At 33.8% G+C, this 13959-nt stretch overlaps 1 protein-coding gene across 5 annotated transcripts in view; it reads left to right on the forward strand.

Moving 5' to 3' along the window:
• The window catches only part of LOC113394135 (ataxin-2-like protein), a 44580-nt gene that overhangs the window by 10373 nt on the left and 20248 nt on the right, over window positions 1-13959 (forward strand). For all 5 annotated transcript variants that reach the window (XM_064218350.1, XM_026631338.2, XM_064218352.1 and 2 more), the window contains exon 2: window positions 1489-1642. In XM_064218350.1, the coding sequence (XP_064074420.1) occupies window positions 1489-1642 (154 nt within the window). The remainder of the gene's footprint in view (window positions 1-1488; window positions 1643-13959) is intronic.

The raw sequence follows: 13959 nt of genomic DNA on the forward strand, positions 1-13959 counted from the left end.
ATATGTAAAAAATGTAATTTCTAAATATTTATTTACTTAATATAAACATAGAAACCTTCTGCGTTTGTCACTATTTCTATTATTGAAAACCGTATCATAATCCTTTTAATGGATTAGAAGAAATAAGCAGAAAACAGACAAACAAAAATTGACTTTATTTTAAACTGTTTACTACAGATTATGTATTTTGCTGGATGCTGAATACTTAGTTTAATAAATAAAACGCCACGTTTTGTTTAAATGAAGATAAGTTACAAAACTGATAAAGAAAAATGTATGTGAGGAGTACTCTTACTGTGTCTCTTAAATGTAAATTGGTGTGGAAAAATGTCGAATTTCTCAGTGGTGATAGTATTCCTGACTGATTTCGATCACGGCCGACTTCGTGTCACCCAGGCCACGGTCATTTTCAACCGAGAATAGCAAATACGCGATATACGCGGGAGATACTTGAATATGTGAGCAAACACGGGTGCAATCTTGATTCTGTTACTCATAGTCACATCGTCAGCTCAGCTGCAACGGCTAGAGAGTTCACCAACGGCTTTATCGTATCCTTTTTTTCTGTCAAGAAGTTGTCTTATCAGTCTGGTGTGTGTAAGTTCCGAATACTGTCATGCTTTGAAGTACTTAAAGGCATTTGATCAGTTATTTTTCCGGTTATAGTCTCTTGATATTCCTCCAGTTATAAGAGAGATGGAAGATACTATTGTTTCCGTAAACTATCCGCTTGTGTACTATTCGCTACGTTGTCTGTTACATCTTTTGATTGAACGTTGTAGCCGAAATTCAATGGTTAAGGAAGGAAATTTTATATTTAAATAATAATAATAAATAATTTATGATTTCCGGTTGTTATACGTATCCTCGTGATTTTAATATGTCATCATCAACTTAAAGAACAGGAATGTGATTTATTTACGATCATAACATTTTTATATTATCGTAATTCATTTAGCTAATAAACTGATTAATATTGTTTCTTTATTTATCACCGAAACGAATCGTTTCTCAGGATACTATAATTTACGTAATTAGACATACATAGTTGATTTTATGTAATGATAGCATCTTTTACATAGTTTCTGATAAATGTATCCCTTTGTATAAGTTATTTGTATTGTTTTTTATTTCTCTATATCTGCATATCAATAAAGTTACGCTCACAGTAATTGGCCCTAAGTTATGCATATTAGGCGACAAGCAAGTTCACGTGCCTAGATTTACATGCATATGACGTAATTCCGCGGAATATTCATGAATATTATGGAAAGATAGTGCTTCCTAAGAAAACAATTTCCTTTTGATGCAACGGACTTCTCCTATATACTAGAAGTAATCTACATACTGTTCCAAAATGGATACCAAAATGGAATTTATCAAACGATTTATATCTTTCCAGATATTTAGACAAGGTCGTATGGGACCGTCCAAAATTACATAACAGTAGTGCGATTCGTTACAGTTAAACCCTTCTCCCTCCCCCAGATCGCCCCGAGGCCGAGTGGTAGCAGAAGGTGTATACAATAACGCGCATTTCATGCACGCTGCGACGTCGCACGTCGGTGACATCGTCCAAGTTCTCACGCAGTCCGGGAGTCTATGGGAGGGTGTTTTCAAAACGTTCAGCGCTCAGTTTGAGGTGAGTGAACTTATTGGTATTATAACAGAGGTCATGTATAAGGAATGTCCTTGCGTTGTCTTCTCCGTCATGAAGGGTGAATTTATCATGTAACTGATAATAGTCACACGACCATCACCGCATCAGGACCAATATATGAGATGACAATGGCCAAGGCAAATTGATCTTTGGTTACTTTTTAGACGATTAGACGCCTCGGGAATCGATCGATCGATGATTGATATTTTAAATAAAATTTTAAATATAGAGACAATTTAAACAACTATTGAAAAATAGCAAGTGTGTTTCTATATAGGTACTTCTTCTTTCCGAACCGGTAGTAGATTGTTGAAAATCAATAAATAAGTAATGCTTGCATCTACATTGACTAAAGGTTTGACCTTGACGTTGATCGCAGACCGTCAGATGGTTTACTTACCCATCAAAAGTCAGATTCGCTAAAGCTAGGGTTACTATATCAAGAGATTTTATTAAGGAGGCAAGGTGCTTGTGATCAAGGGCCGCTGAAGTCTGAATTAAATATTGCTTACAATCAGTTGATTTTGTTTTTGCCCCAGTCATTATTGATACGTCCCTAAAACTTAAACAAGGCGGATTTATTTCAACAATAAACGATTTACAATTTGTATATTATTAATTACTAATTAAATACCGTTCTTTCTCTTTCTGATAGTTTAAGAGAAAATAATGTAAAATTTATTAATCAACTAGTTGTCGCCCTCGGCTTCGCTCTTGGTTTAGGGTTTGATCCTCAACTGATGAACATAGAAAACCTATTTTACTTTGGAGTTCAAACTTGCTTCATAGCGAATTTTATTTAAAATCGGTCCAGTGTTTTGAACTTGAAAGAGCAACAGATAAACATACTGACAGAGTTCCTTTCGCATTTATAATATTAGTATAGATGAGAGTGGACAACGGTAACGCATTACAATTGTGTTATATATGTAAGTTTCTCTGTTTGAGATAAAAAAAAACATCGACACTCGAGCGATTACCTCAAATTTGATACATGAAGATGACATATTTATACTAACCACTTTGATGTAATTCGCTACTAGACGGCGATGAAACACATCGACTCCTATACAGTTTACTGATCGCCACGAGACATATGTATAAACTAACAGGATCAGCTCATTTTGCTATAAATAGATATCATATATATTTTATTGTTACACTAGTACGTATTTAAAAAATAGTAAAAAAAAGTAAGCGGACGTTTACGTTTTACGTAACATAACGTCTTTGTCCTAGAACTCCCCATAATGATAAATAAATGTTGCCATAGTCTATAAAATATATGATGTCCAATCGTAAATAAATAAGTCTGTTATCCCGTCGTCCTTAACATCCGACCTTCCCAGTGAAACATTCCTTAATCGATCGTTATATAAGAGTATCAACACCGGCACAGGCCGTCAGTCGAATTATCTCTGACTCACTCACTACGTGACTGTCTCGTTTATATACACTCGACCACTTATCATATTATATAGATGTTATTTTATTTATTGTTATATAGGTAGGCAGACAGGCAAAAGGGTAACATGGTGGTAAATCACCACTGCTCATAAATATGGGTGCTTAAACATTCTTTACATCCCAAATGCGCCACCAACCTTGGAAACTAAGATGTTATGTCCCTTGTGCCTGTAGTTACTGGCATATTCACCCTTCAAACCGGAACATAACAATAAACATTGCTCTTTGATGATAGAATATCTGATGATTACGTGGTACCTACCCAGGTGGGTTTACACAAACTCCTACCACCATATGCGTTCGAAAACGGCTATAAAACTGTTTTGTTTTAACACGACAATAATAAATAAACTAACTACAATATTGTATGCATTATATAAAAAATTTATACGCATGTGTGATATTAAATTTGTTTGTACACTAAAATTGTGACATGGTTACAAAGCGACTTTCCCCTTTTTTGTATGACAGCTTTTTGCATTGCTAAAATCATACGATTGATATTCAGTCTTTTTTACTGAGATGACTAGTAGCTAGAACACATGTTCACAGTTCTGAATTTAAACATTTGTATGGATCACATCTCGCGCTAAATGGTGAAGGAGAACGTCATAAATAATCCAATCAACTGTCGGATAAAGATCTGCGACATATATATCCACCAATCCGCCTTGGCTCAGAGTAGTGAAATGATATCCAAAACGTTCTCCTCGAAAGAAGAGGCAGCTTTGCTCAGCAGTGGGACATTTACTGGCTGGTTTTTTTTTAACTGTTATGTTCTTTGTGACGAGCCTTTGATTTTCCGGTGCTACTTCTAGATTCATCAACTTTGAAGAAACGTCACTTAAACTCTTTACGATAGACAAAAGGATAGCGACACTTAAGTTATACGCGAAAGTATTTAAATGTAGGCACTGATTCAATGGATTTGCTTGTGTGAAATACTATAATATGTTACTGATAAGCGATAGCGTTTATTTTGGTTGACGGGAAACAAACTAGTTAGTGAAAGCATTCTCGCGAGTGCCGAAGAGCTGGCGTCTGGCCGTCGGCAGGCGGGAAATTCTGCAAAATCCGTAATGTATTGTTATTTCATTCTACGTTTACCCTAAATAATGGGCGGCGAATGATGAATGATAACGATGACGAGGGAAGAGATTATTCACCCAGAGGGCCTTAGTTCGGTTATATGGACTCGGAGGTCAATACCACCTGAACACGCCATTAATTTGTTAAAATACATGCCGCAGAGATGCTTCTTGAGTCTGATTTTATTATTGTAATTGCTATTACTATACATTTGACCTTGAATAAACTTTTTTTTTAACAGACCTTAATATCTTGGGTATTTTTGATATTTTATTTGTAACACTATCTGTGAAATTTTCATCTATATGCGAATTATTGTTAATTTTAATGTCAAATTTGACCGGACTGATGACGTACTTTCCTAAAGAAATGCGAATTCGGGAAATCCCCAATTTATAAGCTACCAAGTACTAGGAACAGTATGAGTTTAATATTTGACGTTATTTTGATTCCGTTACAATTGTTATTACTATTCTATTTTGATTCAATGCAAAGGTAGGTTTTCAAGTTATTCAGTTGCCTTGGAAACGTAATACCTTACACGCAACATTATAATATTAAATAAATTAAAATATATAATAACAAAACAACTAGTAATTTCTTGTGGTTTTAACCGCTTTGAATACAAAGTACGTGCAAAGAAAGATGTAATGAATTTTAAGCTAGATGTTATAAGAGAAGATATTAGGTATTTAAAACTAAGTTAATACTTATATAATTAAGATAAACTCAAAAACTACCTAAAGCATTCTCATACGGTTACACCGATGGACGGAGTGATTCCTTAAGAAAATCTAGGTGGATAATTCATTAGGATTTTGGATAAATTACTTAAATATGACAATGATCATTGTATATGTGTCATTAGTTTCGGTTGTCACAAATAGAAATATATAATATATACAAATACACCCCATAAATGTTGCCTGTTATATCTTTTTATAGAATTAATCTCGTGTATCGAGATGGACGAATATCGTCAGGAAACTTAAGTTCTGCCACATGTGTATCCACGATCCCGTATTGGCCTAACGTGGTAGAATACGCTGTTATCCTTCACCGCGAAATGAGTTTTGGCGTTTGCCCAGCCGACGTATGTTACGATTTTTAATGATTTTTTATAAAATCCTGCTCTATGACATAATCTAATTCAGTGCCAAATTTCAAGCCATTTGGGTGTAATTGTGTCACAGGCGTACGACCGTTTACACTCGCAGCAGATATAAGATATTATCAGTAAATATATCTTGGCGTATAGACACTTTTATATCGAAACCCCGGCATTCATTTTGATGTGTAAATTCTTTATACGATATTAATTTAATTGTACATTGTGTACCATGATAAAGATTAAGCACAGAGTGTCTTGTCGGTTCTTCTCGATATTAAAATTGCTGATTTAATAGTACTTGTAATTTTAAAAAAGCATATATCTTTGTGATTATATAAATAACACAAAAAATTATAAACCTTCATAAAAGTCATTGTTTTAAACATTATAAAAAGAAAATAGGAAGATTTTCTGTAACGACCTTAGTTATAATAATTTTTTTTTTAAATGTTAATGTAAATAAATTGTATTTGGAACATCAAATTAACAAATACCACCAATGTCAGCATAGTTTATAACTATTTTTGACATAATTCATTTCGCCAAATGAAACAAAATTGTTTGTATAAAAAAAAAAAAAATTTTTTCCTTGAACTATATAGTTTTATAAAAGTTTGTATAAAATGAATTAAACAAATTTCGTCGAATACAATTTGTATGAAACTGAATCTCCATTCGTACGTTAATATGTACTTTTATAAATAAATAAAAATATCATTCGAATATCCAATATCGACGCGAACGAATCCACGAGTGCAACGCCTCAATATGTGATACATCTTTATAATTGATAGTAAATATCGAAAAATCTCGTAAAAAACGCTGAAATCACTGCGTTTATCGATTTGACCCAGTTTAGTTTGGTGGCACCACAGATAAACTATGCACTTGTGTAACACTTCACGTCTATAAATTCTTCTTAGAATGTACAACACCATTATGAACGGTGTTACATTGTCAATATAAAATCGACATTATGAAACAAAGTTTCAGTACGATTTGTTTTACTTATTCGAGAATAAATTGCCAAAGATACTATGATTAAAAAAATACTAGTAATCTTTGTACAGCATTGCTATGCTGTAAGGACTCACGTCACTGTTGTAAGATTTACTGATTTCGATGCGTGTATCATTCAAACGTCATAATTGTTGTAGTCAATATCGGATATTAGTCTCTGAAAAGTTCAGTATCAGTATCATCATCATCCTCCTGACATTATCTCAATTTCATTTGCGGTCGGCGCAGCCTGTCTTCTTCTTCCATACTTCTCTGTCAACGTCATCTCACAAATAACATTTTTTCCAGCCATATCGTCTTTCACACAATCTATCCATCGTTTCTTTGGTCGTCCCCTTCCTCTATATCCATCCACGTCCATGCCCAAGACCATCCTCCAGTTGTCTTTTAAGACGTATAGTTCAGTAATATTTAAATATTATTATACGATATTCATAATGGCGTCTCATTTATATTTCCGCCATTACGTAGACATCTTACCGCATACGTCACGCCTTTCATTTTGGTGCGCTCTTTCGAACATATTTTAATATATAATGTACTATATACATTGTTTTCTTACGTAATATAGAACTAATAGATACATTTTTGTATAATATCCTTTGACATTTTAACAGTAATAGTTGCAGTGGATTGTGATAAGAATGTTATATATATATTGACATTTAGGAATTTACATATTGGCCACAAAAGTGTTGTGCCTGTTCCACTGCTGGACTAAGACCTCCTTTTATTCGACGGTTTACTATGCGACTGAAATATAAATATGGCAATTTTAATCTTCAAATGTTCTTGTTTGATTTTTGGAATTATAAACTCAATTAAGCTAGTAGGATTTGAACCCGCAATTTCGGCTGAAATTCACGTGTTCTAAACTGCGCCATCTCGGCTATCGATATGCCAGCGTTTATCTAAAACGTCTCACTGAAAATTTTCTTTGCGACTAAATCGTTATCAATATATAGGTTTAGCTAATAAACCTCGTAAGATATACATAATTTAACCATAGTATATCATCTCAAGTCTACGGCAGAAGTAAAACTGTCGAGTCGTCGACCTATATAAAAAATATGATGAATGATCGCGGTGAAAATCCCGAGTTTTATATAAATAGTATATGCTTTGAGTTTCTTAACGGTAGTATCCATGTTCCGCTTTATTGACTACCTTGTTGGTGTAATAGTTATATGTAATGTGATTTAATTTGTCCATAGTCCTAGGTAAGGATATATGCACAGACTTTTTTTTGTTTACCTCGAGAGGGTAAAATGAAGTTACTGTGTTATAGGTAAAATTTTGTAAACTTTGCGTGGGCAGCCGCAGGATCAGCTAGTTCTTTGCAATTTCACTCGCTTTAAATTTAAACAACAATATGCATGATAAGCTTGAAAAATATTTTTGATATCTTTGCTTCCTAAACATTGTGACTTTAGATAAAAAAAAACATGCACACTGACAAATTTATCATAATGTCGAGTATATCGTGATAATGTGTGCGTTTGTGTGTCTTTTAACACTGGCAAAGGTTGAAAGATCATGCGATTAAATTTTTTGAACTCAACGAAATTATATTAGTGAGATGTTTGATATTTTGTAATTATTTTATATCAATCTCTGCTTTAAAATAATTATGTTAACTTAGGCTATACGATATTCGTATATACGTCTCGTGGAGTCAAGTCATCCCTTACACTGACCTCCGCTCACTAGTCTCTATCCGTTTTTTCCTCGTTGAACCCGACCCGACCCGACCCTATGTCAATCAGCTAGGTACAAAAGTTATTTATATTAATCTATACTAGTTTAGACTTGTATTATAATGCGGAAGTTGCTCTTACCTGTCTGACTGATTAGTATTTCACGGCTAAAATACAAAAAAATGTATATGGAATTTGATTTGACGAAGTTAGCTTGAACCCCCAAGACGGAAATGTTTTACTTGGTAGTAGTGTAAAGTGTACCCGTCTGGTGGGTACCAACTTATCAACAATTGCGATGCTTAGTATTCTTGTGTTCCGGTTTTAAGGGTGAGTGAGCCGTTGTAGCTACAAAAGGAACATCTTAGTTACGCAAGGTTGCCGGCGCGTGGTACCGTCGTTACTTCTGATTTTCCATAACATAAGTGCTTTAGTTACTTACATTGGGATCAGAGTAATGTTTGATGTTGTCCAATATTTATTATTTATTTATTTAATGTAACGAATGGCTAATACCACTTAACATTAGACCCATTCGTCCGTCGGTCAACCTATTAAATAAAAACGTAATTAGGCTTTTCTTCACCCTTTAAAAAGATAGAGATGAAATGCATGCAAGTTCATGAACGATTTTCGTCACGGGGTGAATTACACGCGGGCGAAATCGCGGTTTCAGCTAGTTCACTATAAGTAAAAGCTCGCACTTATGACCTCGACGAGCACAGATTTGTCACTGTTAACGTTTGAGACAAGGTACATGGACGCACGAGATAAAAAACTGCGTGCAGGATAATTTATCAAGATAAATAATACCGCTGGAGTCTGTCAGACAAGAGTAGGTAGTTTTAGGTTAAAAACCAGGTTTTTTTTCAACCCATTTATATAAACAAATTGAATTTAGTATACAAGATCGCATTTGCATTCGTGTGCAAATTTGATTTCAAAGTAATATATGGAATTTTAATAAAAAATGTGTCTTTAATTATAACACTTACAAACAAAAATATCTCCATATCGGTTCAAAAATGACCGAGTTTTGACGTAAAAAATATTGACAAAAATGTATGATGATGTATACATGTATCGAAGGATTTTTTGAAAAGATGCCTAAAACGCGCATTAAACTAGACAATGCAGCGCTCGTGTGTTAAAACAATTGATTTTAAAAAAGTTTGGTACATGTGTTATACGGTGTAAGCTTTTTTATAACATTTTTTTAGCGTGAAAAAAGCTGGAAAATCGATTCTGTCAAAAAACTCGTTTAGCACCAATTTTTCAATATGGCGGACCGAGCGGCAAAGATACGAGATAGGAAAGTGAAAATTTCAAAAGAGTAAAATTAAATTCACGAAATCCCGGGACATTTTCATTTCTTAAATGCACCTGCAAACGCCCCACTGTTGCAGATGTCTATGGGCGGGGCGGTAGTCACTTTCCATCAGATGAGCCTCCTGAATGTTTGTTACGTATATCATAAAAAAAACACTTTAGTGATTTAAAATTAAATCGCAGAATTTAACCCACGCACAGTAACAAGTAAGGTTAAATAAAAGCTCGTAAAATTGTGACGTATTACAAAGGTACTGCCAGTATGAGCCAGTAATATCACAACAATCCATGTAACCTTATCTACGTATTGTTAACGAATTAAAATAAGTGAGAATCAATACTTGAATGGATTCCTACGTACTCTTTATAACATCGTCATAGCCGAGCTGGATAATGTCGTTACGATGTTTTTTTATGGAGTATTCATATACACGACATTTATAAAAAGTAAGCGTGTTAGAAAAAATATAGGTATACTTAGAATCAATGTTTATGAGGATTGAGTCCTGTCAGTGGTTAGTATTAGTATGCATGGATATCGCCCGCGACTTCGCTCACATTATTGGTGTTAAGTATAATGAGTATGTTATGTCTTCTTGGAGTTCAAGCTTGCTTCACACCAAATTTCATCAAATTCAGATTGGCTGTGAAACAGCAACAGACAGACAAAGTTACTTTCGCATTTATAATATTTGTGAGTAACTAAACGTCACGATTTCACGGGTTAAATAGTTTCAAAACACGCCCGATGTTTTTGTCCCATGAGTTAAATCATATTTAAAAAAAAAAACTACTGATTTCAATTACCTACAGCTAACCAAACCTACAGCTATTAGAATAATACGATCTAGAGGCTATCTCCTTAACTAAATTATCGTTAAACAAACGACAAGGATATTTTGAGACACGTATGTATGATACGCCCGTCAATTAAAACAACTTGTAGGGTTGTCGATTCGAAATTTCTGGGTTAAGCTAAGTCTTAACCTCATTTTTTTTTTTAATATATATTTTTAGTTTATTTTGTTAAAAATAAATTGAAAGCCTTTCTCAACTCAAAATATATAAATCCGAAAAAGATATACGAAAATAACAAAGAGTCGATGTAAGTTATTAGTAGATATTAGAAAGTAACAAGTGCTAACTGTCCTGAGTCTGGCTGTTGGGTAAATATATAATTACCAATCCGGTTTGACGCTTATTCCACCACGCTGATCCACGGTCATCATCGTTCATGCGGATTCACAAACACTTTCCTATTCCATGTGATGAAAAAAGAGGACCCTGACCATTTATCATCATCATTCTATTAGGATAAGGATAGGTTTGGACCTATGGCAGTAAAATTGATAAGATTATTTTAAATATTCGCGCCCCCTTCGTGCTTCCTTTGTAACCCCAACTTATTAACTCGAAAATGTGTGCAAAACGCCCCGTAAATAATATTAAAATTTAACAAATATAAATAGGACTATACAATGCAAATGAAAAGTATCCTCTCATATTAGTTCATAATTTACAGAACTTCTATGGCAACTAATATAAAAATATAATGCAACTTAATTTTAAAAAAAATCTGATTATTTTTTAAGTCGGTAAAATAATTAAGTTTAAAAGTGGTACCCATTACACTTTATTCAAATTTTCCGTGCTTTATAGAGAGAAGGAATCTTCCACAGTCCTAAGACAGCCAACGTATCAAATCCGACCCCCGAAGATCTTATTTCGACACTTAACAATACAGTGAGCGACCCTTGTATAAACTCTACCCGAAACTAAGATAAATCGCTAGCATACATATAATTTTATAGCTGCCGTAGTTAATAATAAACCTACAATATGTAGTAACTAGACTAATTCTAGCTTTGAAACTTAACATTTAAGTGAAGTCATTGTTTGGATTTCAATCTTATAACAATAGGCATAAAGTACAGGCTCCGTTAACGTTTTAACTGTTCCCGGTATTAATATAGCTAAAAGCAAATGGATAACTCATGAAATTGATATCATACTGTGAAACAATTTGTTGTATCGTTTACTTCATATTGAACGTACGATGAAATTAAATGAAGAGAATGTCAGTTGTTACGTTGGATTAGTATTGTGCCTCTCACTCTGGTCGTATGGATATGGAGAGCGTATGTTTTATAGATTTTTTTTTTTTTTTTAAATCTAGTAAATAGAAATCATAAGAAAAATGCACTACGCGTAAAAACAAAATAGATGTTGTTTCGCGATGTGCGTGAGTCTTTCGCGAGTCATTATTTATTAGACTGGTGGAGTGTATGTCTTGAGCTGGAGTAAAATTACATTTAAGATGAGCGTGCATGGTGCCGCAGCCGCACCGACGCCGAATCGCAGTGATTTGCATGATATACAGCATTAGTCTTGTCGCCGAATCAGCCATCACGTGAATATTTTACGAATCAATTTTATATACCCATAGAGTAAATATTTTAAATTTATAATTTTCCTTTATAATATAATAACTCTTCAAACAGAAATTGAAATTCCCCAATGTCATATCGACTTTAAAAAACGATGTACCCAATTTTATCTTCCATGTTTATTACCGTGTTAACATTATGAATCTATACATATAATAAAATTGGAGTGTCTGTTTGTAATATTGAAATAACCGCTTTTTACTAAATTCAAATGTATGTGTATGTATGTATGTATGTATACACGGTATATATACCAAAATAACTTCTTTTTTTTTTGTCTTTCTGTGTATTTTGTCGGGTTCCTCCCACCAACGACTTAATATCACAAAAACACGTAGTTACGATTATATTTCCCTACTGTACTATGAGACTGTGATTTCTGGTCGACTATTCTAAGAGGGAATTAATGGCATTATTGCACTGCGGTGTGGCTGCGACACGTTTTTGATGCGATACCCGTGCTGCGTACGATACCTTAATTAATATTTACGTGTATATATACTCCAAGAAGACCTGAACATACATAACTCTCTCTTGAGGCTCGTATCTTTTCGGTAGATCTTCAAATGTTTATTCCATGGTGATGAGCATGTGTGTTCTGTTTATCATGTACATTCATTTTGCAGATATATCGGTACGTACTGCGCTCGAATATTATAAATTGTCAATCTGAAACGTAAGTTCTTATTCATAATACCTAAGACTAATATCAATTACCATAACCACTGTAAAATGCGTAAGTGTAACTTATTTGTACAAAAATCATAGTTTATTTTTTTTATACACAGTACGCTATCGTAATTTATGACCTCAAGCTCGAAATAATATTTCAAACAAACGGTTGAAAGCTTGAATTATCGAATACTTGACGATTGAAAGCAAAAAAGTTAACAAAGAGACTCCTAAGGACGCGATTAACTTATTTCGAGGTTCGCTTTTATATGAATAATGCCCTTTCGAGTATTTTCAGTTGTAAGGGTATGGTCGTTCTAAAAGCGGATTTTCTATGTTAATATTTGTTTTAAACTATCGCGTAAATACGAGTTTATTATATTAAATCTCGTCAAGTACGACCACGCCTTTACGGTCTGATGTCGTCCTGACCTCAGAGCAACGCACTCATATATACCCTAGACGTTTTTTATAACAAAATCCACCTATTATACGTCTGGAGTGTTATTGTACTCTGAATTCTTAAAACTCAAATGTTGCAGGGCGTAAGTGTGAATTTATACAGTCTTGTCTACTCGTGAAATTTTTTTGTTATGCTTTAGATATTGGCTGGTTTTTTTTATATATATATATATACATAGTTCATTAACTTTAAGCTCGACGTAGACTAATATCCATAATGTCAGACATTCAATACGTTTCAATCCTGACAGCGTATATATTTATCGATCTCAGATCACAGACGTGTTTGTATATTATAAACAGTTCGATTTAAACGACATAATGTTTCTTTATATAAAGTTTTAATAACAGCTGGCTGTAAATCAAACTTTAGTAATTATTTAAGCATTACGGAATTTCATACGGTGTTGTAATATAAGCGTGAAGAAACTTTGTTGCCTTTAGAAAGAATTTTCATTTACTTGGCGGTATGGCTTTGTGCAAGCCCGTTTGCGCCGCCCACTCATCATCTAGTCTACCGCAAAACATCATTACTTAGTACTGTTGTGTTCCGGTTCGAAGGGTGAGTGAGTCAGTACAACTACAGGCACATGGAACATAACATCCTAAGTCCCAAGGTTACTGGCGCATAGGCAATGTAAGAAATGGGAAACAAAAATTAAGGTTCGACTTTTTATGTGCAGTAGTGACCATTATTTTTCTGTCCTCAAAATATATATATATGTTACTGTAAAAGCTCGAACTTCGGTAAATCTTAAGATTTTCCAGTAAAACCTAAGATTTACCGATTATGAATTAATACTCAAGAAAGAAATTCAAGAAAATCTTTTCAACGAAAGGATACGGATACAAGGGAATTTGTTGTCGAACTGGCAGGATCGTTAAATTATAACTTGGCACTTAAAATTATCCAAATTTGAAACTATGTACCTATATACAAATCGTAGAGATTTCTTTACCTAGGTTTACATTAAAAATGTATAAACTAATCAATAAACTAAATAT

Source organism: Vanessa tameamea, chromosome 21 (assembly GCF_037043105.1).
Source record: "Vanessa tameamea isolate UH-Manoa-2023 chromosome 21, ilVanTame1 primary haplotype, whole genome shotgun sequence".
NCBI lineage: Eukaryota > Metazoa > Arthropoda > Insecta > Lepidoptera > Nymphalidae > Vanessa > Vanessa tameamea.